Raw genomic sequence first — 25,282 nt, 5'->3', positions numbered from 1 at the left:
CCTGTGCCCCCGCAAGGCCCTGGGCTTCGTCTGCAGTTGCTTCAGGCATTTCTGTGGCCAACTGGAGACCCCAAAGAATGGGACATGTTGGAGAACAGGAGCGGGGTGCCAAGCAGCCCAGGTCACGGCTGCCAGGCCGAACTTGGGTGTCTGGGAGCCATCTGGGTATCCTGTCCACAGACAAGGCAGTGTGTATGTCACATGGTCCCACAGGGAATGAGGCCTGACTGCCCCGAGTGGCCCTGGTGTGTGTGTGTCACATGGTTCTATAAGGAATGAGGCTTCGGCGTGGGGGGCCGATGGCCCCGAGCGGCCCCGGTGGGCCTGGTGGGCCTGGTGGCCTGTGTGAGTTCTGACTGCTGAGCTTGTGAGTAGATTTTATGCACATTCACAGCTGGGGTGGTGGCAGGTCATGGCCACGTATCAGGCTGCGTGGGATGGCAAGCCCGCAGGCCTGCCCAGAGGAGAGTACGTGCATGTGGCTGGTTCAGACAGCTTTGTGGGGGAGAGCCCTGCCCCCGGGTCCCTGGCTTGCCATGTGCAGCCCCCCTTGGGCGAGGCTGACCTGTGTGGCTTTGCCCACCAGCAGTCCTGTCTGCAATCCAGGCTGCGCATTGGCCTCCGGTGGCTCTCTGCAGCTGGGTCGCAGTGTCTCATCAGGAGCCATTTCTTGAACAGATGTCTGCTGCCCAGATCCAGGGGAACAGTGCTGTCTTCATGCAGGGGAAGTTACCTGTGTGCTTCCCAGATGGTGTGGGGGCAGGGAGCCGCAGGTGCAGACAGCCGAGAGGGCGCAGCACGGGGCCAGGTCTGCACAGCTGCCTCAGAGCCACAGTGACAGGGCCCCACGTGCTCTGCTGGCCCCAGGTCACCAGGCTTGTCAGTGGGCTGCACCACCTGTCCACGGCTGGTCTAACATAAGAGACAGGACAAGGCCGGCAGTGCCAAGCCCTCCAGTTATCAGAGATACCTAGGTGCCATTAGGGGGTCCTAGGACCAGTGGCAGCTTGCCACACCTCCTGAGGTGGGACAGTGAAGTTGGTGCCGGCCCCACAGCAATCCCACAAGCAGGTGCATCCGTGTCCCTCTGGCTTCCCCAGACCCCTAAGTGTGAGCAGAAATCGTGGACTCATTCACGCTTTGGTCTGTGTGAAAGCAGCTGCTGTTCTCCGTCCACCGAGGGCACAGGAAGCCTGGCCTGCCTGGGCTGTGCGGTGCGACATGGGCACCTCGGTCTGCTTGGGGACCTTGGAAAAGCCTATGAAATGGGGGTAATGTCCCCTGCCCACGGCAGTTCACAGGATAGCTAATGGTGGCACTCAGTGTTCCTCGAGGATTTCTGGAAGCCTTGTGTAGACCCACCGCCTGAGCCTGAGCAGCGCTGCCCTGGAGAGCCTGGGGCACTTGGCAGTGGACTGAGCGCCATCCCAGGCACTTGGCTTTGGCAGATGCAGACCTGCACTGGAGCTGCTGAAGTCAGGGTCCCACCATGCAGGCCAGTGGCCCCCCATCCTTGCCTAGGCCCCTCTGGGAGCCCTAAGGACCCTGAGCACTGTGCAACGGAAGGCAGAACTCACCCATGTGTCTTCAGACCTCAGTGTTTATTCTCAAGCAAGGGAAAGAATCTTTCTGGCTGTGGTTACCTTACCCAACCTTCAGCTTAACTGCCCACATGACTAATTCCTTGAAGGTCCGATACAGAGGCCAGGCCACCAAGCAGCCCCGTGGCCGTGGGACCCAGCGCTCTCCCCCTCCCACAGAGACGTGCACAGGGCCCAGGCCTGCACCCTCTGCCCTCACCTGCCGGCCCCAGCAATCTCCTGTCTGCTGCACACCCGAGCCCCTCGGAAGGCAACAGAAATTCAAAACCAACTTACGTTTGACGGTGCCACGAGCCTCCTGGAAGCCTGCTGACTCGGAGCCCCAGCCTAGGGCTTCACAGTCCCGTGTGTCCACCTGCCCGGCTCTGGCCCCAGGGCTCGGCCCTCCCCGGCCCCTGTCCACCAGCCAGCAGGACTTCCACAGCCCCACGCTGCGCTTGCGCCCGTCCTCCAGCGTCTGGTACACCCAGTTGGGGGTGAAGGCTGCCGCGTTGTTGAGGATGAGGGAGACGAGGGCCACCAGCACGGCGGTGGCGACGAGTTTGTGGATGGCCATGGCCGCCCAGAGATGTCCGTTAGCGCAGAGAAAGCCCCAAGTCCAGCCAGGCGGGACAGAGACGCTGCTAGGGGCGGCTAGAGGACATCACCGCTCATTCTTGGAGGTGACACGTGCGGGCCCCTGCCAGGCAGACAGATGGCCCATGGGCTGCGTCCAGGGAGCCCGCCTCACAGCTCTGCCTTAGCCTCCCTCCTGCACTTGGAGCAGGGTCAGGCCTGTGGCCGCAAAGCCCATCCCGGGGCGGGGACGCAGGCACCAGCGAGAATCCAGAGTTGGGATTGTGCCGTCTTCCCGGGAGGCCAAGGCTCAGGGATGCACCTCTTCTCCCCTGCAGTGACCGTGGGGGTCTCCGCTGCAGGGCCGCAGGGCTGCAGGGCGAGGGGCGCTGCCTCTCTGCTGCCTGGGCCCGGTCCCAGAGCCTCCCAGCACTCTCAAGAATGGCAGGTCCTGGAAAGTAGAGTGCAGCCACAGGGAAGTGCGTGTACATGTGCGGGAGCTCGCGTCTCCCCGTCTCTCGGCAAGAGGAAATGGTTGTTTTTGAGGCTGTTTTTGGTGAGCTGGAGGGCGTAGGCAGCTGCACGGCCAGCAAGCAGGCTGGGCGGCAGACGCGACAGGAAATGCTTCCTGATGGGAAGGCCTCTCTGCCTGCCTCCCCGCCGCCCCTCCCTGCCTTCCTGTCCCAAAGGCCAGGCCTGGGAAGCATGCAGGTGACGACAGTGGCTCACCCAACGCTCCTAAGCCTGTGCCGGGACCAGATGTCCCCCGTGGGGAGGCCCCCACCACCCCTGCAGCAGGAGCTTTCACTGTGACAGCCACAGGGCAGAGGGGGTGGAAAAGTGCCTTGGACAGAGGTGTCCTTGAGGTGGTGACAAGTAGGACTCTGGACACAGAGGGCCAGTGGTCCCAGGGGCTGCTGCAAGTAGGTTTCCAGCCAGTCCAGGGATGCTTTGGGGCAGCGGAAGGTCTTGGCAGATCAGTGTTAAGCCTGGGGAGTTTGGGAGGGCGTCTGTTGTGCCCTTCTGACCTGATGGACCAGCACAGCACGGGAATGCTCCTGTGTGTGTGTGCCCAGACCCGTCTGTGGTATGGGCAGGGGAGCCTGCTGGCCGTGCCCCACCCCGACTCCTGGGCGTGGTGCTCTGAGTCACTCCTCACAGATGGCTCTTCATGTCACGTGTGAAACCCCAGCCACACTGAGGGCCCTGAAAGGCAGGAACTCCAGGTAGCCTGCAGCCAGTCATGGATGTGTTGACGCCCTGAGAGACTGACCCATTCCGGGGTTTGCGTCGCATAAGCAGCGGCTGTGCCTGAGCTCTGTCTCCCACTCTAGCCTCTCCACCACTGAATGTTCTGGTCTGGGGCTGCACACATGCCCACCTGACAGTCCAGCATGGTTGGGCCTGCCATGACCCCTTCTCTGGGCAGGGCATGGGGAGTGGCAGCAGCTCCCAGCACACAGCACAGTGGGCTGCCTGGAGCAGAAGGTTTCCCCAGAGGTTTCCAGGGGACAGAATCAGTTTCCTGTTTTAATTATACCATTCATGCCTGCGTGGTCTGGCAGTTACAAATCCTAGAGCACAGGCTTTGCTCAGAGGCCAAGGGGAAGCCGGGGGTGCTCCCAAAGACAGGGCTCCCGGCAGTCCTGGTTCAGCCGCCAGCCTCGGTCTCTCTCCCCCCAGCACTCCTGGAGGCTCTTGCCAGGCTGCAGGTCCCTAAGTCTCAGCTATCCTTGTGTCCCAGCTTCAGTCTCCCTGCTGTGGGCAGCTGGGTGGGACAGGGAGCTGGCCTGAGAGTAGCATTTGTGTGAGCAGGGACCCACCCCCACCCCGGGGTTCAACTCCAACCTCAGAGGACCCGTGGCCTGCTCTGTCTGTGGCCATGGTGAGCCTCACCAGGAGGCCAAGAAGCCAGGCCAGGGCTCGCTCCATAAGGGCCCCCCTGCTGTTGCCCTCCGTGGTCTGACCACGAGCCTGCTGGTCCTGGGGCAGGGCTTGGCAGGGCAGCTCCTCGGCCCAGGCACCTCGGGGTTGATGAAGCGCAGATGTGAGGTAGGTGGCACAGATCCCTCGCAGGGCGAATGTGTATCGGCTGCATGAGCCCCAGAACGCCACGCTGGAGCCGAGGTGCTTCTCAATCCCGGGAGACAAGGCCAGGACAGCCACGGTTGGCTGGAGGTGGCAGCGGCCTCTCCTGCAGAGCCTGGGTCAGCTCGCGCCCCCTTGTGGTTGGGGGCTTGCAGATTGCTGGCTGCATTCCAGGACGTGCTTTGTGCAGACAGATCCACCACAAGTCCGGCTGTGGCCTGCTCCAACACCCTCCCCTAAGAGCCACATCCCCAGGCCCTGCCATCCACAGACTCACCAGAGCGCAGGCCTACACGCGGGGCAGCTCGTTGCTCAGCCTCCCCCGATGCTGAGCCTCTGGCTGCCTGGAGGGGCTGCTGTGCCCCGGTGGGGGGGGGCTGCTGCTGCATCTAGAAGTCTTGGCGTGTAATGTGAGGGGAGGGCCTGAGGAGGGTCCTCCCCCAGACACTCCCACCTGCACATACCCCAGGCCCCATGGTTTCTCTGTGGTGCCTACGCCCATGTGTGTTGCATGTATGTGCACTCCCAAGCACACATGTGTGAGGGATAATGAAACCAGCACACTGGCCTCTGCCCGCTTAGAGCCCAGCAGCTACCTCCCTAAGAGGTCTGGAGCCAGGCCAGGTGTGATGCCTGCTGCCCTGCGCCATCGCAGGGGTCTGAGGTGTGCACAGCGCCTTCCGTGGACACACTGCAGGGGGACCTGGGTCAGCTTCACTGTTGGAGATTGCTCTGGGGAGCCTGGGAAAAGGGAGGGAGTGTGCGCTACCTGCCACAAGCCACTCCTCAGGGTGTGAGACTTCCCACAGGGGTGTGGGCAGGGACGTCTGGTCCTCACCCTCAGCTGGCCCAGCTGGCTGGATCCCGGAGATCCCTCTTGGCCCCTCCCTGCGGGGTGAGGCTGTCACAGGGCTGACTTGGGGTTTGGATCCCACAAGGTAACTGACTGACCAGCCACAGCCGCTGCTCATCCTGCGTGGGCCCAATGTTAGGGGCCATTGCCAGGGGCAGCTGGACCTGAGCCCACCAGGGTCTGATAGCTGGTGCAGAAGGTCCTGGCTGTGACGTGCCCCATGGCCCACAGGTGAGGCTGTGGGATGCGTCAGTCCCCAGGCACCAGCTGTAGCCCAGCTCAGCTGTGGCAGCTTTTCTTTCTGGGTGCTGGGAGCAATAAGTCTGAAGTGTCACCGTACCGTGTGGCAGCAGTGCGGTACTCTGGCTGCCCCTCCTTCCTACCTACCCCTTCTCAGTGGCCAGGCAGGCAAACTGAGGAACAGGCTTCGCTGGGGCCCAGGGTGGACAAAGGCTGACCAACTCTGTCTCCCTGCAGTGAGGCCGTCTGGGAGAACATGGCGCGCATGTGCGTGAAGACACAGCGGCTAGACGTGGCCAAAGTGTGCCTGGGGAACATGGGCCACGCCCGTGGGGCCCGCGCACTCCGGGAAGCCGAGCAGGAGCCAGAGCTGGAGGCCCGAGTGGCCATGCTGGCCATACAGCTAGGGATGCTGGTGAGCGCGCTGGTCAGAACGAGAGGTGGACAAGGACGGTGCTGGCTGCTGCCACTGGGCCAGCTGGGGTGTCGGTCCTGGGGGAGAGGGCCGAGGCTGGGTTCTCAGGGCCATGTGGCTACAGAGGGAGACCACAGGTGGGTGGGGCACTAAGAAGACCCTGATTTGTAGCCCCCATAAAGTTGCTTCCTCCTTACTGCCACCTGGGTGCAGACCTCAGAACAGGGCCGAGTCACGGCGGGAGCATCGGGAGGACCTTGTCATTTGCTGGAGAGCCCGGGACCTCCCCGGGGTGATCCGTGTGACATGCTGCCCACCCTGGAGTGCCCTCTGGTGTGTGCTGTCGTGCGGGTGGTGCCCGTAACGTGCTGTCTGCTGACCATCGGCTGTGGTGCTGGACAGTCTGTTGGGAGTGTGGGTGTGAACAGTGTGGCTGCACTGAGTGCCCCTCCCACACCAGGATGACGCTGAACAGCTGTACCAGAAGTGCAGGCGCTACGACCTCCTCAACAAGTTCTACCAGGCCTCGGGCCAGTGGCAGAAGGCCATGGAGGTTGCTGAACGCCATGACCGTGTCCACCTGCGCACCACCTACTACAACTATGCCAAGCACCTGGAGGCCAGTGCTGACCGCAGTCTGGCCCTCAGTTAGTGAGTATGGGGCCCTCAGATCACACCCCACCCTCCCAGGTGGGTCCCCGGCTTCCGTCTGTGCCACATGAGGTGACCTTGGCTCCTGTATCTGACTGTGGCCGTTACTTGCAAAGGCTGCCATAGCAGAGTGGGTTCAGGGGCTCGCTCCGTGAGGCCCGATGTGCTCTTGCTGGGGGCTTCAAAATTAGTAGCTGTGCTTGGATCCCAGGCCAGTTCCCCCACTGTCCCCTCAGCTGCTGGCAGGGATCCGTACCCCCTCTGGCCACTGCTCAGACCCTGGTTGGCCTGCATGGTGATCCCAGTCCCAAGTTCTGCCTGTCTGCTCCCGCAGCTACGAGAAGTCAGACACCCATCGGTTTGAGGTGCCCCGGATGCTCTCCGAAGACTTGCAGACTCTGGAGCTCTATGTCAATAAGATGAAGGACAGGTGGGAGTCCCCACCCTCCAGCTGGGATGGGCTGTCACTTCTGGTCCCTCGGCGGGGGCGGGAGGGCTCAGGCTGAGCAGGGCCCTGAGCTGCCAGGCTGCCCACAGGACTCTGTGGCGGTGGTGGGCCCAGTACCTGGAGAGTCAAGCGGAGATGGATGCAGCGCTGCACTACTACGAGCTGGCGCAGGACTGCTTCTCCCTGGTGCGCATCCACTGTTTCCAGGGCCACATCCGGAAGGTGAGTGCTCTGCCGGGGCCACATCCGGAAGGTGAGTGCTCTGCCGGGGCCACATCCGGAAGGTGAGTGCTCTGCCGGGGCCGCCCTGCAGGCAAGGCCAGCCCCGGTGCCCGTCAGCCTCAGGCTCCTCGGGTCTTTTAGGCCGCGGAGATCGCCAACGAGACTGGGAACTGGGCTGCGTCCTATCACCTGGCCCGCCAGTACGAGAGCCAGGAGGAGGTGCGGCAGGCAGTACACTTCTACACGAGAGCCCAGGCCTTCAACAATGCCATCCGCCTGTGCAAGGTGAGGCCCTGGGCCGCGTGCCACCTTCACCCAGCACACCCTCATGCTCGTTAAGCCACTGTGGCATAGTTTGCTGGCACCCATCAAACCCCAAAGAAGTAGAAGGGCTGGTCGGGAGTAGTTCAGAGCCCTGCCTCCCCCGCAGGAGAACGGCCTGGATGACCAGCTCATGAACTTGGCCTTGCTCAGTTCCCCGGAGGACATGATTGAAGCAGCCCGGTACTATGAGGAGAAGGGCGAGCAAATGGACAGGGCGGTCATGCTGTACCACAAGGTAAAGGGAGCTGTCGGGGCCTCGGCCCAGCTGGCTGCTCTGCACCCCTGGCGCCCGCAGGCTGGCACCTGCTCTGCACCCCTGGTGCCCACAGGCTGGCACCTGCTCTGCACCCCCTGGCGCCCACAGGCTGGGCACTTCCTCTGCACCCCCTGCTGCCCACAGGCTGGCCACTTCTCCAAGGCCCTGGAGCTGGCCTTCGCCACCCAGCAGTTCGCAGCCCTGCAGCTCATAGCTGAGGACCTGGATGAGAAGTCGGACCCTGCCCTCCTGGCCCGCTGCTCAGACTTCTTCATGGAACACAGTCAGTACGAGAAGGCAGCAGAGCTGCTGCTGGCGGCCAAAAAGGTGCTGGGCTGGCAGGGTGCTCAAGTGCCAGTGTGGGCCTGGCCCCGCTGATTGTGCCGGTGTGGGGGTGGGGGCCAGGGCTCCACCCATGGCGTGGCACCAGCCTTTCCTCTGTGTGTGCACGTGTGCGTGTGATGCAGCCGTCTCGGCCACCTTGTAGCCCTGTGGCCCAGCAGTGCTGGGCATTGCCCGTCTCTGAAGCCAGAGGGAGACTCTCCGCGAGTAGGCAGCGCCCGTCTCCCCAGCCCTGGCACCCATCCTGCCTTCCGGCCCTCTGTTGGTGCCTCCTCGTGGCACAGCACGATGCCTTGCCTGCTGAGACTGGCCGATGTCACCCAGCTGGGGTGGGTCCCCTGCTGACAGACCCAGCTCACTTGTTCGCTCGTCACCGTGGGGTGTTTGGTCCCTTTGAATGTGTTGTCATGGTGGGGGCTCATCTCCTCAAGACCAGGCCCTTGGCTTACCTGGTGCTGGCCCAGAAGAGAAATTGTGGCCACGGTAGCTAGGCATGTTCCACTTGGCAAAGCTGTGGGTGGTGCGCCCCGGGGGCTGCACCTCTACACCGCGCCACAGTGTGCGTGGCCTCTGACGCCCCACATCTGCCCCCACTTGCTGCCTCTGTGGTTTGGCAGGGATCAGTCAATCGGTGTGTGCACACCTGTTGTTTTAGTGTGTTCCCAAAAGATTTATTTATTTGAAAGGCAGAGACAAAAGGAGAAAGAGAGATAGCTTCCATTGTCTGGTTCACTCCAAAAGTGAACAACAGCCGGGGCTCGGCTGGGGCTGGGCCAGGAGTCAGGATCTGCGTCCGGATCCCCCACGTGGGCAGGAGGACACAAGCCCTCAGCCAGCCACCTGCTGAGGCGGGACTTCAGCCCAGGCACTCTGAGGAGCAGTGCGCTTGTGCCAGACAGCAGCTAAACCCACTGTGCCCCATCTGTTTCTTTTCTTTATATTTACATATGTATATATATATATATATTTCATTTTAAAAGGAGATTAACAGAGGGAAAAATAGAAAGATCTTCCATCCACTGGTTCACTCCCCAAATGGCTGATCAGAGCTGAGCCAATCCAAAACCAGGAGTCAGGAGCTACTTCCGGGCCTCCCACATGGGTGCAGGGTCCAAAGCTTTGGGCCATCCTCTACTGCTTTCCCACGCCACAAGCAGGGAGCTGGATGGGAAGTGGAACTGCCAGGATTAGAACCGGTGCCCATATGGGATCCCGGCATGTTCAAGGTGAGGACTTTAACCACTATGCTATCTTGCCGGGCCCTGGGCACCGGTTCTAGTCCTGGCAGCTCCACTTCCCATCCAGCTCCCTGCTTGTGGCCTGGAAAAGCAGTCAAGGACGGCCCAAAGCCTTGGGACCCTGCAACCACGTGGGAGACCTGGAGGAAGTTCCTGGCTCCTGGCTTCAGATCGGCGTAGCACCGGGCATTGCGGCTCACTTGGGGAGTGAATCATCAGATGGAAGATCTTCCTCTGTGTCTCTCCTCCTCTCTGTATGTCTGACTTTCCAATAAAAATAAATCTTTAAAAAAAAAAAAAGCCCACAACCAGAGCCACTGCCATGCGTGTGAACTGAAGCTGTGAGGCCTGGGTACATGTGGACCATCCCAGGCTCAGGCCAGGCCAGCATAGCGCACCCCACCAAGCCTCAACCTGCCTTTCCTGCAAATTCCCCATCGCCAGAGTCTCACACTCATGTCTCCAAAGCAGAATTTTGTCTTCTAAGCCATTTTCTTTCTTTTTTTTTTTTTTTTTTTAAGATTTATTTTATTTTTATTACAAAGTCAGATGTATTGAGAGGAGGAGAGATAGAGAGGAAGTGGAGCTGCCAGGATTAGAACCAGCGGCCACATGGGATCAAGGCGAGGACCTTAGCCACTAGGCCACGCTGCCGAGCCCCTTCTAAGCCATTTTTTTTTTAAAGATTTATTCATTTTATTACAGCCAGATATACACAGAGGAGAGACAGAGAGGAAGATCTTCCGTCCGATGATTCACTCCCCAAGTGAGCCGCAACGGGCCGATGCGCGCCGATCCGAAGCTGGGAACCTGGAACGTCTTCCGGGTCTCCCACGCGGGTGCAGGGTCCCAATGCATTGGGCCGTCCTCGACTGCTTTCCCAGGCCACAAGCAGGGAGCTGGATGGGAAGTGGAGCTGCCGGGATTAGAACCGGCGCCCATATGGGATCCCGGGGCTTTCAAGGCGAGGACTTTTAGCCGCTAGGCCACGCCGCCGGGCCCCTAAGCCATTTTTAAGAATATAAAATTTTCTTCCAATTCTGAAGGAAGCCCCTTAGGATATTTCAGAGACAATTGAACTGATTTCTGAATTCCTTCTGCCTCAGATACGGAGGTCCCTTGGCTCCAGGTCTCCTTGTCACAGGTGGACACAGCAGTGGGGGTACACACGCCTGGGTCCTGCAGCTTTCCAGTTGGTGGGTGGGAGGTGTCCTTTTCACGTCCAAATGAGGCTGGGGCCACAGGGTCTGGCTTCTGGGACGGGCAGGAGCCCTCGGGTGCCTCTGATGAGTGGCATCAGCCCCCTCGGTGTCTGTGTTTGGCTGTTTGCAGTACCATGAGGCCCTGCAGTTGTGTCTGGACCAGAACATGACCATCACTGAGGAGATGGCCGAGAAGATGACTGTGCCCAAGGACTCCAAGGACCTGTCTGAGGAGGCTCGGCGGGAACTGCTGGAGCAGGTGGCCAACTGCTGCATGCGCCAGGGCAGCTACCACCTGGCCACCAAGAAATACACACAGGCTGGCAACAAGCTGAAGGTAGGCGGCCCCAGGCTGTGGTCCCTGCCAGGCTGCCACCCCGCACCGCAGCACTCATTTCTGGGCTTAACCTGAGCATGGGAGGACGCTTCCCCATGTGATCCCCACGAGCTGGAGGCGGGGCGTGGGCCCATGGCCTGGTCCGCTGCTTCTGCCAGGCCATGAGAGCACTGCTCAAGTCAGGCGACACGGAGAGAATCGTGTTCTTCGCGGGGGTGTCGAGACAGAAGGAGATCTACGTCATGGCCGCCAACTACCTGCAGTCCCTGGACTGGCGCAAGGAGCCGGAGATCATGAAGAACATCATCAGCTTCTACACCAAGGGCAGGGCCCTGGACCTCCTGGCCGGCTTCTACGACGCCTGTGCCCAGGTGCACCCCGCTCGGCTCTCCGCAGGGGGCGGGGGCGGGGCACGCGGCCGGGCTGACCACTGTCGTGGACACAGGTGGAGATCGACGAGTACCAGAACTATGACAAAGCCCATGGGGCTCTGACTGAGGCCTACAAGTGCCTGTCCAAGGCCAAGGCCAAGAGCCCCTTGGACCAAGAGACCAAGCTGGCCCAGCTGCAGAGCAAGCTGACCCTGGTGAAGAGGTTCATCCAGGCCCGCAGGTGCGTCCCGGCCCCGTGGGGTGGACACGGGGGTCGTGGGCAGCCTGGGGCCTCCAGGCGCGTCTCGCTCCCAGGGGGCTGTCCAGCTGCCGTCACTGGGAAAGTGTGGTCTGGCCACGTGTGACCAAGCCAGGCGCTCATGCCCAGCAGCTGTCTTACAAGGAACTTGACAGCATGGGGACCAGGGGCTGTCACCGCAGCTTCAGATGCCCCTGTGCCCCGCCCAGCGGTCCCCTCGGAACTCGGTGCAGCCTCGTGGAGGCGGAGAGGGCAAGGCCAGCTTGCCTGGGCAGTGTCTGAGGAGAGGCCGAGCAGGGCCACCTGAGCATGGCAGAGGCACAGGTGACCCAGCAGGGCCAGCTGTGGCCGGGCTCCAGGAGTCCCCTTGCGGCACTGCCCCCTGGCTTTTTAAAGAGCTGTAATGTGGCTCAGGGTATGGCCCAACTCACAAGGGTTTTTCTCTTCTGAAAAGTTTCCAGAAGAGTCCCAAGTTTGGCTTTAAATATTTCTCTATTTGAAAAGCGGAGTGCCAAAGCTTGTTCTTCTCCCTGCTGGCCACTGTCCAAACGACGCTACATTTGGGGCTGAGCCAGGGTGGAGCCAGAGTACCGTGTGAGTCTGGGGGCCCGGGCACTGGGGCGGCTTGCTGCTGTCTCAGGCGCTGCAGCAGGGGTGGAGTACAAGTGCAGCCAGCACTGCAGTCAGTGCCCATATGAGATGCCAGGGTTTTAAGAAAAACCTAATCCACCGTGTCAAAATCCTAGACGGCTTTATGCCCAGTGGGTTCCTTGAAAAGGCAGTGTCCATTCAGAGGTGCTGGGTCTGGAGCAGGGGCCAGGGGCCACTGGGATATTCATAATATCATCAATTTACAGCCCACACAAAATTCCTGTCTTAGAAATGAGCCTGCGCCCAATGCATTGGGACCCTGCACCCACGTGGGAGACCCGGAAGAGGTTCCTGGTTCCGGGCTTCGGATCGGCGCGCACCGGCCATTGCGGTCACTTGGGGAGTGAATCATTGGATGGAAGATCTTCCTCTCTGTCTCTCCTCTCTGTATATCTGACTTTGTAATAAAATAAATAAATGTTTAAAAAAAAAAAAGAAATGCCTTAAAAAAAAAAAAAAGAAATGAGCCTGCTACAGATGTGTGGAATTCCGAGTCCCACCTGTGCTTGTTTTTTAAAGATTTATTTATATTACAAAGTCAGATATACAGAGAGGAGAGACAGAGAGGAAGATCTCCATCCGATGATTCACTCCCCAAGTGAGCGCAACGGCTGGTGCTGTGCCGATCCGAAGCCAGGAACCAGGAATCTCTCTCAGGTCTCCCACGCGGGTGCAGGGTCCCAAAGCCTTGGGCCGTCCTCAACTGCTTTCCCAGGCCACAAGCAGGGAGCTGGATGGGAAGCAGGACTGCCGGGATTAGAACCAGTGCCCATATGGGATCCCGGCGCATTCAAGGCGAGGACTTTAGCCACTAGGCCATGGCGCCAGGCCCCACCTGTGGTTGTTTCGGCAGGGCCAGGCATGACTTTGTGGGTCTTCTGCCACCTGCAGGCTGGGCTTCCCCGCCCTGTCCTGGAATGTCCGAGGCTGGCCTTGTGGCAGTTGAGCCTGGGTTGGGGAGGTAGGAAGGAAAGAGAATGCACAGGAAGTGGTCATCAGGAACAGGACAAGGCTTGCACACAGAAAAGGAGATGTGAGGGGCAGGCAGCCAGCCCTGCAAGGGCCAGCAGTCAGAGGGCAGGCTGGGCACCTGCCTCATCGGGCCACATCAGTGTGCCTGATCATCGGTGCCCGGCCAGGGAGACCCAACTCCTTGAAGTGGAAATCCCCCAGCTCGATTGCCCAGGCCCGGCTGCGACTCCCAGGCTCAAGAGCATACTCAGGCCCTGGCCTTACCCAGCTCACCTGCCATGCCCTGAACCATACATATGGTCACACACGTTGGGCTGAGTACAGCCTGTGCCAGGTTCTTCCCTGGAGCCTCTTGTGTCCGCAGAGCCCAGCCTAGCTCATGGCTGGTCCTCTGGTCACAGCGTCCAAGCACAGGACCTGGCATTGTGAGTGGCTTCGTGAACAGGCAGCTCAGTACCTGGGGATTGCTTGTGCCCTGTGCCCCTCCTGCGGCACGCGCCTACTCCGACTTCTGCCAGGTGTGGGAGCCGGGGCCAGGCGGGCTCAGGCCTCTCTGTCCTTTGCAGGACGTATGCGGAAGACCCCAAGGAGGCCATCAGGCAATGCGAGCTGCTCCTGCAGGAGCCGGACCTGGACAGCACCATCCGTGTTGGGGACGTCTACAGCTTCCTGGTGGAGCACTTCCTGCGGGTGGAGGACCATCAGACGGTGAGGCCCCCTGCGTGCTGGGGAGGGGGCTGCACACGGACGGGACTTGCAGGGCCCAGAGCCAGCCCCATCGCTTGTCCCTCACCCCCTCACCATTACTGACACCATCCTGGTGTATATATGTAGTAGCCTTTTCCTGTGGCCTTGACTTACATTTTTCTGAGCGTGTTTCACGGGTCTGGTGCAGGGCCACATCAAGCCAATCCTCTACCCCTGTGGTGCCAGCATCCCATGTGGAATGTCCCGGGACCGCCCCACTTACAACCCAGCTCCCTGCTTGTGGCCTGGGAAAGCACCAAAGATGGCCCAAGTGCTTGGGACCCTGCACCCACGTCAGAGACCCGGAAGAAGCTCCTGGCTCCTGGTTTCAGGTCTGCTCAGCTCTGGCTGTTATGGCCACTTGGGGAGTGAGCCAGCAGGAGGATGCTTCTCTGTCTCTCCTTCCCTCTGTAGTTCTGATTTTCTGATTAAATAAATAAATCTTTAAAATATATATTTGAAAGGCAGAGCAACAGAAAGAGGATGGAAAGATGTCCTCCGTTCCCTGACTCGCTGTACCAATGGCTGCCATGACAGCCAGCTCTGAGCCAGGCTGAAGGCAGGAGGCTGGAACTCATCCAGGTCTCCCACGTGGTGACAGGGGCCCGAGTGTGTGGACTGTCATTAGCTGCTTCCCCGGACTGGTTAGCAGAACTGGAATGGGCATGCCACGCACAGCGCCACTGCCCAAGCTGTCCTCTTGGGGGATTCCCAGGCCACCACGGAGCCCTCCCATCCCTGTCCTCTGTGCACCCTGCCAAGTCTCCCCACACAGAGAAACCCCTGGAGAAATGATGGGGCCCCATGGGCCCGGCGCCATGGCCTAGCGGCTAAAGTCCTCGCCTTGAACGCCCCAGGATCCCATATGGGCACCGGTTCTAACCCCGGCAGCTCCACTTCCCATCCAGCTCCCTGCTTGTGGCCTGGGAAAGCAGTCGAGGACGGCCCAATGCATTGGGACCCTGCACCCACATGGGAGACCCGGAGAGGTTCCAGGTTCCCGGCTTCGGATCAGCACAGCACTGGCCGTTGCACTCACTTGGGGAGTGAATCATTGGACGGAAGATCTTCCTCTCTGTATATCTGACTTTGTAGTAAGAATGGATAAATCTTAAAAAAAAAAAAAAGAAAGAAATGCTAGGGCCCCATGGATGCTCACACTTAGGCACCAACACCAAGGGACTGCAGTGCACAGGTCATCGTCACAGCTTCTACCTACTCAGTGCTGATCCCGCAGCTCCCTACTGACCCGCTGTCACGTGGAGAACACGTAGGACTCTGCCCTGCTCATGCGCAGGAAGTCACACTCGGCCAGACCAAGGAACTTGGCACGGGCAGCCAGCTCCAGCCAGGGCCTCCCCCATCACCCCAGCCTGCTGCGGGAGACGCGCCCCGTCCTGTGGGCGACCCCTGCCCTCACAGTACATCTGTTGGTTATGTTCACCAGCCTGAAAATCCAGTGAGGATTCCTCATGAACACACTTTTACAAAGGTGTTTTTATTTGAAAGGCAATTGTGCAGGGGAGAGAGGGCACAGATCTTCAATCTGCCATTTCACTCCTCCAGATGGGCACAGCATCCTTGGCTGGGCCAGGCTGGAGCTGGGAGCTGGGAGCTGGGTCAGAGGCAGAAAGGCTGGCTCTGACCCCCGATGGTCCAGCGTGCAGTGCCAGCTTAGCAAGCCACAGCCTCCCCTGCTGGGTCACATGTTGGCCCAGGGCTGCCACTGTGTGGCTATTTAATGTGTCGTTCTGGGAAGTTCACTGTGTCTGCCCCATGAGTGGTCACTGTTCCCTCTGTCCTAGGCCTACAGGTACTTGGAGGAGATGAGGAAGACACTGCGTGCAGCCAACGTGTCCTACTATGTGGACCAGCAGATGGTGGACGCCGTGCACCAGGGCCTGGGCCTCCCCCTGGTGCGCACTGTGCCGGAGCAGATCCACCACAACAGCATGGAGGATCAGAAGGAGGTGGACGAAGTGGCAGAGGAGGTAGAGGACGACCCCTGATGGCCAGCATTTTGGAACATTCTAGTTGCTGGTAGTAGCAGAGGCGGCCTTTCTTTAGACACCACCACAACCCTGTTTGGTGCAGAGCTGTGGCCCCTGGGCAGGGGTGCCTGCCTCACGGCATGCGTAGGAGCGGGGTACTGTAGGTTAAAGTCATCCCCAAGTGTGGCCCCCCAGCGGGTGCTCAGGGCCCAGTGTTTCAGGTTGATCAAGAGCACTTGAGTCCTCCCACCCGTTTGTCCCCACTCGAGGCTGCTGTGCCGTCATGCACCTGGGGGATGAGGTCACACCTGGGGGTGAGGTCACACCTGGTACTCTGCACCACACTGTTCTCCCTGCTCTACAACCAGAGACGGTTCTGTGAGTCGCCATGGCCCAGGCCTGAGCCCCATGGTGGAGCCCTCACTGGAGGGGACAGGCGCCAGGCCCCAGCTGCCAGCCCTCCCAGGACTCCAATAAAGTTTATTTTCTCAGCACTGAGTCCCTCTCACCCTTCCTTCACCCGTGCTGGTGGCTCCCTCGGAGAGGGCGTCTGCCCAGCTAATGCCACAGCGGGTTCCACACCTGCCAGCATCGTGTTGGGAAGGCCAAGGTGCCCACACTGGGACCTGGCCCTGCCAGCACCATCTCCTGCCCCAGCTCTGCAGCCCCAACGCCTGGGCACTCTGACTGAACACATAATCTGGGCCATCAGAGGCCTGACCGGTGTTGCCAGGATCTCAGGCCCCTCCCCCAGTAGACATGGTGGGTCCAGCTCAGGGGCCCACGGGGGAGGGCAGGGGGAGGAGCTTGTCCTTGAGCCGCTCCAGCAGCAGCAGGGCCTTCAGGGCCAGCAGCCGGCAGTCTTCATCCACGTCCTTCTCAGCCACATCTGCCCAGGGTGAGGACACGTGAGCCCGAGCCCCGCCGTGAGCACCTGCTGGCCCTCCCTGGTGTCCCTGCATGAGCAGTGCCTGCTCCTGGGAACTGGGCCAGGCCACTACAGCCCCATCCCAGCACCGACCTGGCAGCCAGCCAGCTTGAGGACAAAGGATTGAATCACACAAGGTCCCCCAACTCCACCAGACAGGGTGAGTAGGAGGAGCTGGTGCTGCACTGTGCAGAGAACAGCGACCCTAAGACCCCCAGGCCCTCGCAAGCCACCCTGGCACAAACATGCCATGCAGACAGGGCCAGGGTCACCCAGGGAAGCCTGCAGGACCGGGGTGGCAGTTGGGAGGTGTTGCCTGCCCTTCTGGATGGCCAGACGGAAGGCGGAGTGTGCTGCAGTGTGGTCAGTGCAGTCACACTGTGGACAGCAGAGGGGCCCAAAGAGCCAGGCTGCCAACAGCCAGCAAATGCCCTCAGCTAGATCCTGGGTCAGGGCAAATCACAGGCCCACACGGGGCAGCCGGGCCTGGAGCTGCGCTGTGCTGTGCGAATGACAGGGATTCAGCCTTCAGCCCCGTGGCTGGGAGGAGGCAGAGGTGACTGCGGGAGGCATCCCCCTCTGGCTCTCCTATAGGACGTCCAAAGGGACCCAGTTCAGAATGGCCAACCCACTCCACACAGGGACAGCCTCCCTCCCACGCACCAGCCATGGCCACCTGGGCCGGACACTCACCCGCCAGCCAAGACCTTGCCTCTAGCAGCTCGTCAGGCAGGTCCTCCAGCAGTCGCTGGGCAGGCACGCTGAGGAGGATGGAGGACACAGCAGACAGCAGGCCCTGGCGCACAAAGCTACCCAGGAGGGCAGACAGCGTAAGGACCAGCCTGGGGGGCAGTGGGACCCCGACCCCAGGCCAGGCAGGCCTCCCATGCAGGCTCGGCCCCAGCCTGAGCCCCAGGCAGTGCCCAGCCATGTGAGGCTCCCTGCAGCCCACTGTGGATGCCATGCACCCCTCCCCCAGATCCCTGCCTTGCCCTCAGCAAGCCACTCACGGATCGACATGGAAGCGCAGGGCCCACACGAACTCCAGAAGGGCCTTGCCCATGGGCACGGCCACCTGGCAGCAGCAGAGGGGAGAGTGGGCTCAGGATGCAAGCATGGGGTGCTCCTGCTGTCCCAGGGATATGGCCATCAGCGTCCCCAGACCCCTGAGCCAGGAGTCAAGGAGCAGCTGCTTGCCCTGGCTCGGCCAGCTGCTCCCACCGCACAGGCCACAGGACCCCCAAGACCCTCCCACATCAGGCCTTCAGCTGCTGTGTCCCAACTCACTGTGGTATTCACAGCCAGGTACATCAGGGCGCCCAAGACCCTCCCACATCAGGCCTTCAGCTGCTGTGTCCCAACTCACTGTGGTGTTCACAGCCAGGTACATCAGGGCGCCCAAGGTGTGGATCAGCCTTCCAAGAACCAGCTGGTCATCGCCCAAAAGATCAAAGGTCACTACAGGCCTAAACCCAGAATGAGTGCTGCTGCTCTCTGGTACCCCAGAGCTGCTCCCAAGGAAGACCCCCCACATTCCTGATGTCCTTAAGGCCTCATGAGGCACCCAGAGAGACCCAGGAGGGCACCTCCCAGCTCCCAACACACCCCATAGGGCTGCCTGGGGCAGGCCTGGCTCCATCGGGGCCCCTCCTGTCCTGCGGCCCCACAGCCTTGCCCCTACCCGTGACCATCCACAGCCTTGGCCCAGCTCCGATGAGGCAGGGTGTGAACAGCCAACAGCACACAGGCAGCGACGCTGGGGCTCAGGGCAGCAACACCCTGTGTCCCAACCACAGAGCTCAAATAGCAGAAAAGCCCGTGTTGGCTGACCCTGGCCTCAGCCCCACCCTAAGAAGCCCTAGCTCCGCAACAGGCTCCTGTTCCCCAGATCATGTTCTCGGGGACTCCCTCACCTATCAAAGTGTTGAATGAGGGGGAAGAAGAAGTGGCCGACCACAGAGTTGAGCTCGTTGGGACCACTTGCCAGTGCCCGCTGAGAGCAGCCCTGCCAACACACAGCGCTTTGAGGACCCAGGCAACAGGTGGACACCTCCCTGCCGGGGACTGTCAGGCCAGCTCTCCCTGGCCTGGGGCTGACAGGGCCCAGACCGGGGTTTCCCCTTGGGGGGCCCCACTCTTGGCACTGCAGGACACTCAGTAGCCGCCCACCCCCACACCACCTAGTGCAACCAAGACGCATGCACGCATCCTGGACCGCTACACCAAGGACAGCCCCAGTGGGCCACCTGTGTGATACAGGTCCCCCAGGACTCCATCAGGTCCACGTTCCTGGTCCCCGTTTCCAGCCACACAGCCTAACTGCCCGTGTCCCTCAGTGTGGAAGCTCTCCACTCATCCTACCCCTGCAAGGGCCTGACCAGGCGCTGGCTGACCTTGGAGAACCGCCGGGTCTTGCTTCTGATCCGCTCGTCCACCAGTAGCCGCCACCCAGGAGCCACGGGGCTTTCAGCCTGAGGGGCAGCTAGTGACGGGGCGCCATGCTGAGGGGTCCTCCCTTGGCACCCTGGCCGAGACAGCTCCTGGGCCGCCAGTGTCAGGACCTATGGGAGGACAATGGCTGTGTACCCCCCCCCGGCTCCAGAATGTCCCGCCTCCCTGAGGGGCCTCTGTCCCCAGCAGCACCTAGTGTCGTGGCACCCCACGCCGGCTGACGAGGGAGGGTCTGCGCATCCCAGAACACCAAGCTTCAGGACACGGCTGCTGCTGACCACAGCATCAGCCTGCATGGGGCCGGGGGCACTCACGTCCAGGATGTCCATGCGCTGCCGCAGGCTGTAGTTCAGGGCATAGAACTGCGAGGTCAGGTACTTGGCCACCTGGGTCACACAGTGAAGAGGTTGGGGTCCACCTGGGGTCGGCCAGCAAGTGCAGCCAGGTGTACGTGCGCTGGCTAGAGCTGTTAGCAAGGGACTTACCCGCACTGGGTCTGCGACCGTGACCGCTACGAGGCCTCTCTGACGCAACCCCTCAAACCCTGCCACACACGTCCTCTCCTCCAGGTGCAGCAGCACCTTGGCCAGCTCTGTGCTTACCTGCACACAGGTAGGGGAGTCAGGCACCCCTTGGTGACCTGACACAGACCCTGCTCCCCCGGGGGCGGGGGTCCCGGCTCACCTCCCGAGTGGCCTCAGGGTTCCTGCACACCACGCCCTCCAGGGCCCGCAGGGTGGCCTCCCAGTGCTCAGCATCCTTGGACCCACTCAGCACTGCACAGAACCCGGACAGCTGTCAGTGTGAGGCTGATGTGGATGGCCCACATGCCAGCGTGGTGCAGGGCAGACAGGCGGGCACCCCAAGCCCCAGAAAGGCCCACCTTCCAGGCAGTCTCGGATGTACACCGGCGCCTTGCCGCCACGCAGCTCCCCGTCCCCAGACATGTCATAGGGAACCAGCTCATCGTCACTGTGGAAGACACACCCAGAGCCATGGGGCCCACAGGAGGAAAAGCTGAACCCTGCAGGCTAGGTGCCCATCCTGAAGCCCTGCGGTCGGGAGGGTGAGCCCTGGCATCCCGGCCGCCCTCACAGGGTGAAGGGGCGGAGCCTAGCCCTACCTGTCCAGCTCTGACTCAGATCCCTCCGGCCCGGCCCCAGGGACGCAGCCGCCAGGGGCCTCTGTGGCACTGTGCTCTGTCTCTGCGGGGGTCTCTTCAGCAAGGGACGGGCTTGGGGCAGACAAGGAAAGGCCTTTCAGCTGCTGCCTGCCACCGTGGGACCAGCAGCCCGAGCAGGCAGGGGACAGGGACCCCCAGGGCCTCACCTTGGCTCTGCAGACTGACTGCCCGCAGGCACAGGGGTGGCCAAGGCAAGCAGCTCGCGGCTCAGTTCGTCTTGTTCGTGCTGGGAATGCAGGCAGGCTGGAGTTGGCAACCGCCGGCCAGGGAGGGGTCACCCGCAGCAAGAGGACAGGGGAGAGAGCAGGGACCCCACAGGGATGGCCCCACTCACTTGGAACTTCAAGGGAGGCCCCTCAGGGTGGATCCGGGAGCTGACCACCTCGGCCACAATCATGCCCAGGTGTCGCACGGGGGGCAGGCTGCTGTCCAGGTGGCACTTCACACCTGCCATCATACTAGCCAGCAGCTCTGGAAACAGGACACGTGGCTGAGCCAGGCCGCTCTGGCAGCGTGCACGGCCTGCACTGACCGAGGCGCCCGGACTCCTGCTCACCATCGCGACTGCCCCGCAGTTCTGGCTCCTGCACATGTGCCAGACAGATGAGGATGGCCCTGCTGATGTAGCGCTGCTGTGCCAGGGGCGCGTGCCGGACAGCACTGCTGCTGCTCCACGTCTCCAGCAGCTCCTTCAGGGCCTGCAGGCACACGGCCTTGGCCAGTCAGGCAGGGTCGCACCCGGGCCACCCCGCCCTTCCCACACAGCTCACCTCCAGGGGCACACCTGTATGAGGAGCGGGCGCCGCTGGCTGTCCATGGCCAGGTACCCCAGCAGGTTCTGCAGCACGGGCGTCTGCGACAAGTCAGCAGTTTCACACCAATGGTCCCTCCCCACACCAGCCTCTAGACCAGCGCCGGTGCTGGCAAGAAGCCTGGCTGCTTACCCCGTGACGGCCTCCACCAGCCCCATCAGCGTCGCCTCAGCAGCGACCACAGCCTGCAGGAAGTGGCCCCACGCTCCCACGGGCCAGCCTGCAGACACAGGCAGCTGATCCCGCAGGCGCTCCCTGCCCGGGGCCTCACCGAGTGCCGGTACTGCAGCAACAGCAGCTTCTGGGTCATCACGAAGTGCGCTTTCCTGTGCTTCACCACCAGGTTCCCCAGGAGTCGCGACAGGACCTCCGGCCTGCGGGGCACAGGGAGGCGGGCAGGAGCGGCCGTTGGCCTCAGAGCTCGGTGGCCTGCAGCCTCTGGCAACACTTACTGGTCCTCAGTCGGCCCCCCAGGCCTGCAGCTGGAATCCTGAATGGAGGGCCTGGGCCCCATGCCAAGCTAACAGGCAACACAGGAGGTGTGCCTTCCATGAGGACCAAGGACCAGGGCCTCACTCTGAGTTAGACAGCAAGCCCCTTGTGAAAGTCAGAATGTCGGCCATCTTCCCTCACGGGCCTGCCTGCCTGCCCAGCGCTCACCTCTGCCCCCAAGGCCAGATGCATCCAGGGACAGACATGTGGTGGGCAACACAGCCGCGTGCCTGTCGTGTAGGACCTGACTCACATCTGAGACCCCGGACCTAAACTAAGGGACCCCTGCTCCTGTCCTCCAGGACACGGCCTGGTGGGGAGCTTTGAGCCATGAACGAACAGAAACCCAACGGGATCGGTCAGGGAAACAGCAGGGTGGGGAGGACAAGGCAGCGACCAACCGTTCGTATGTCGCAACTCGCGGACACTAGTGTTGGGGGGCTGCCTCACACCACGGTCCCCTCCCCACGCCAGCCTCTAGACCAGCAACGGCGCTAGCAAGAAGCCTGGCTGCTTACCCGGTGACGGCCTCCACCAGCCCCATCAGCGTCGCCTCCACAGCCCGGTCAGGCACTTGTCCCAGCAGGCGCCAGCAGACCCGCTGCCACAGGCAGCTGCCCTGCGTGAGCACAGTCAGCCGAGGCACCAGCACACCCAGGATCTCCTCTGAGGGGACATGACCGCTGTGGGGACCATGACCACAAGGCATCGGGAGCCCACAACGCCCCAGCCCAGGGCTGGTCACGCCAGGAGGGGTGGGCAGGGCTACTCACTCTGCCTCCCCTGGACACAGACTTTCCCAAGGACTCGAGACGCGAAGGCCACGGAGCAGTCCAAGCCGCCTGGGGGAGGAAGGCAGAACAGGCAGATGGCACATTCACGTCCACAACACCACGTCCACCCACGCACAGGCAGACCTGACCGGTTCTACCCACTCCCTAAACGGACTGATGTGGGAGCCGACAACGGCCCAGTGAACAGGGTGATGGGCGCCCCGGGGCGGAGCGCAGGGCACACGGCCTACAGGGACGTTAACCGTCACAGGGCAGTGTCGAGCACCACAACAGGCCCAGATGCACTCTAAGGCTCTCAAGACCACCCTAGGCGCCGGCCCACAGAACAGGGGCCTGGGCCAGGCTGGGGGGCATGCAGGGATTCAAGAAGACCCCATCGTCAGAAGTTGCACAGGGGTGCTCCTGGCGTGCTGAGGTCACACCATGCAAGCAGGGGGCAGGCCCAAGGTTCTCACCCTCACCCCATGCCCACCTCCCAAGGCCAAGCCAAGAGGCAGACGCGGCTCAGTACATGCTGGCCACCGCCTCGACGTGACCCGAGTGGCTCACCTCGCAGACGCTCCACGACCGACTGCAGGGCCCGCACTAGCTCCTCACCCAGCAAGGGGAAGTAGTTCTGGGGCAGGAACTCGGCCGGGGTGTCCCGCTGCAGGCGGTTGGCCAGGTGGTCGGGCAGACCCACCACCCTGACCAGCAGCGTCTCCTGCAGCAGAGGGGTCCCAGGCTGCGCCTGCTGCCGGCACTGCTCCTCCATCAGAGCCGCCATCCTGCCGTGGCTCAGGAACGCAGCCAGCAGCTGTGCCATCCTCACCAGCCGGGCGCTGGGGCTGGACAAGGGCAGGTGTGAGGCAGCTCCCCCAACCCCGTCCTCGGCGCCCCTCCCGGCCACCACGACCTGAGCACCGCTCCTGAACCGGGGTACTAACTCCTAACTTCAAAGAGAACCTCACATTTCCACTCGGCACCTCCGGTGGGAAGCTCTCAGCAGAGTGAGGCCACCCCCAGCGCCCACCACAGCCACGGCCTGAGCCGGCCACAGGGCCGTGGACAGGGGCCCGCCGTGTCACCGCGGAGGGTACGGCCGAGGCTCGGTGCAGCCGGCTGTCCGTCTGCCCGGGCGCAGGCAGAGGCGCACGCCACTCACCCCGCAGCGTCCTCGATGGCCTCCATGAGCACCAGGAAGGCTTGGTCGGCCGGGCCCCGCAGGAAGAGGCCGCGGCACAGCTGCTCCAGGCGCCCGTCCAGCCCGCCCGCGCCCAGCCTGCGCGCCAGCCCCCGGAGCAGGGCGGCGAAGGGCGCCGTGGCCAGCTCCTCCCGCCCGGGCGCCGCGCTGCCGGCGTCCCCGAGCAGGGGCAGCAGGGACCCCAAGGCGGACAGCAGCCGGTCGCCGTCCTCGGGCCAAGCCAGGGCGCGCAGGGCTTCGCGCACGGCGGAGCGCGCCGCGTCCGTGTCCATCCTGCCGGCGGAGCCGAGCGGGGTCCCACGAGCTCACGGCGGACTAAGTAAGGCCCGGGAGCCTGGGGCGCCTGCACCATCCGCGCGTGCGCGCGTGCGCCCCGGCCAACCTGCCCAGAGCGCCGCGCGGGGCCGCTGCTGCGCCTGCGCAAGGGCGGCACCAGGCCCTGGCTGGGAGGCGGGGCCAATGTCGGGAGGTGGAGCCTTGTCAGGGTGGGACCTGCTCCAGGGGCGTGGCCTGCACCGGAGGCGGGGTGGGTTGCGTCAGGGGCGGGGCCTGGCCAGACCTCGAGGTCCGAGCCGAAGTCTCCCGAAGTCTCCCGAAGCCTCCCGAAGTTCCCCGAAGTCTCCCGAAGTCTCCCGAAGTCTCCCGAAGTCTCCCGAAGTCCCCGAGCCGGGCCGAGGCTGCCCGGCGCGTGCGGCCTGAGGTAAGAGGTGAGGGTTTGTCCCTCCTTGTGGCTGCCTCAGCTCCCTGCTGATGCACGAGCTGCCAGGAAGCTGAGGGCTGGCCCCTGCCGCCCACGAGGAGACCCCTGGGACAGGATTCCCAGCTCCTGCTTCAGCTTAGTCCAGGCCTCACTTCTTTGGAAGCTATACTGTTGAAGATGAGTTATGTGGGTTATTTTGTTGCCTCACACACACTGGACTAAAACAGCAGCAATGGGGCCCTGCGCAGTAGCCTAGCAGCTGAAGTCCTCGCCTTGAACGCCCCCGGATCCCAAATGGATAGCGATTCTAATCCCAGCAGCTCCACTTCCCATCCAGCTCCCTGCTTGTGGCCTGGGAAAGCAGTTGAGGACGGTCCAAGGCCTTGGGTGCTGCACCCGTGTGGGAGACCCGTAAGAGGAGGCTCTGGGCTCCTGGCTTCAGATGGGCGCGGCTCCAGCCGTTGCAGCCGCTCTGTCTCTCCTCCTCTCTGTGTATCTGACTTTCCCATAAAAATAAATCTTTCAAAAAAAAAAATAAGACAGCAACAGTGAACCCTTAGCTGCTGGCTGCTGGGTGACCTGTGGCAGGTCACTCCGGGCTGAGCACCGCCTTCACACGGCCTGGCCCTCCTCCTGAGGACACCTGCCACTGGCCAGGCCACAGTGACCTCATTTCCTACCAGCACAATCCTCTGCCCAAGGTCACACACAGGTGCCAGAATCAGGGTTGTCAGGAGCCCGCTACAAACCTGCACCCCAAATAGATCAAGGGGTCTCCCAGTCCGTGTGCACTGCCTTCAGGATACAACTGGCCTGGGCGCCAGGGCTGACTCAGCCCCGCAGCATGCCTGTCGGGCTCCTGCTGAGGCCATCACGCCCCACGTGCCCAGCGCCGGTCCACAGGGATGGGGTCGGCTTTCCTGTTTGTACCCATCACAGGCCGTCTCCTTGGGAACCTGCACTGCACAAGCCCACG

At 62.1% G+C, this 25,282-nt stretch overlaps 3 protein-coding genes across 4 annotated transcripts in view; 1 reads left to right on the top strand and 2 right to left on the bottom strand.

The window, feature by feature from the left end:
- The window catches only part of TMEM204 (transmembrane protein 204), a 51,691-nt gene extending 49,186 nt beyond the window's left edge, over positions 1–2,505 (bottom strand). Inside the window, exon 1 of the mRNA XM_004596608.2 lies at positions 1,878–2,505. Coding sequence (XP_004596665.1) covers positions 1,878–2,157 — 280 coding nt within the window. The 5' untranslated portion in view covers positions 2,158–2,505. The remainder of the gene's footprint in view (positions 1–1,877) is intronic.
- Positions 1–15,913, top strand: part of IFT140 (intraflagellar transport 140) — a 61,551-nt gene extending 45,638 nt beyond the window's left edge. Inside the window, exons 18-29 of one of the 2 annotated variants that reach the window (XM_058680375.1) lie at positions 5,575–5,752; positions 6,213–6,403; positions 6,738–6,833; positions 6,941–7,073; positions 7,215–7,358; positions 7,504–7,632; positions 7,798–7,980; positions 10,566–10,772; positions 10,931–11,143; positions 11,218–11,384; positions 13,592–13,733; positions 15,578–15,913. In XM_058680375.1, the coding sequence (XP_058536358.1) occupies positions 5,575–5,752; positions 6,213–6,403; positions 6,738–6,833; positions 6,941–7,073; positions 7,215–7,358; positions 7,504–7,632; positions 7,798–7,980; positions 10,566–10,772; positions 10,931–11,143; positions 11,218–11,384; positions 13,592–13,733; positions 15,578–15,781 (1,987 nt within the window). In that variant the 3' untranslated portion in view covers positions 15,782–15,913. Of the gene's footprint in view, positions 1–5,574; positions 5,753–6,212; positions 6,404–6,737; positions 6,834–6,940; positions 7,074–7,214; positions 7,359–7,503; positions 7,633–7,797; positions 7,981–10,565; positions 10,773–10,930; positions 11,144–11,217; positions 11,385–13,591; positions 13,734–15,577 lie in introns of those variants that run through there. The other variant, XM_058680376.1, reaches the window with a different exon arrangement.
- A 161-nt stretch (positions 15,914–16,074) lies between these two features.
- Positions 16,075–23,905, bottom strand: TELO2 (telomere maintenance 2). Its single transcript, XM_058680473.1, is given in 20 exon segments — positions 16,075–16,652; positions 17,385–17,500; positions 17,702–17,766; positions 18,058–18,157; positions 18,605–18,696; positions 19,085–19,252; positions 19,457–19,528; positions 19,628–19,744; positions 19,827–19,918; positions 20,026–20,114; positions 20,266–20,359; positions 20,428–20,551; positions 20,660–20,796; positions 20,882–21,023; positions 21,110–21,178; positions 21,409–21,511; positions 22,148–22,295; positions 22,403–22,471; positions 22,973–23,250; positions 23,568–23,905. Coding segments are annotated over 20 exon segments (2,502 nt in total). The 5' UTR covers positions 23,879–23,905; the 3' UTR covers positions 16,075–16,536.
- Positions 23,906–25,282: the final 1,377 nt, after the last annotated feature.

This window comes from Ochotona princeps, chromosome 24 (assembly GCF_030435755.1).
Source record: "Ochotona princeps isolate mOchPri1 chromosome 24, mOchPri1.hap1, whole genome shotgun sequence".
Lineage (NCBI taxonomy): Eukaryota > Metazoa > Chordata > Mammalia > Lagomorpha > Ochotonidae > Ochotona > Ochotona princeps.
The sequence above is the reverse complement of the archived record's forward strand: the minus strand, read 5'-3'. Positions and strand labels throughout refer to the sequence as shown.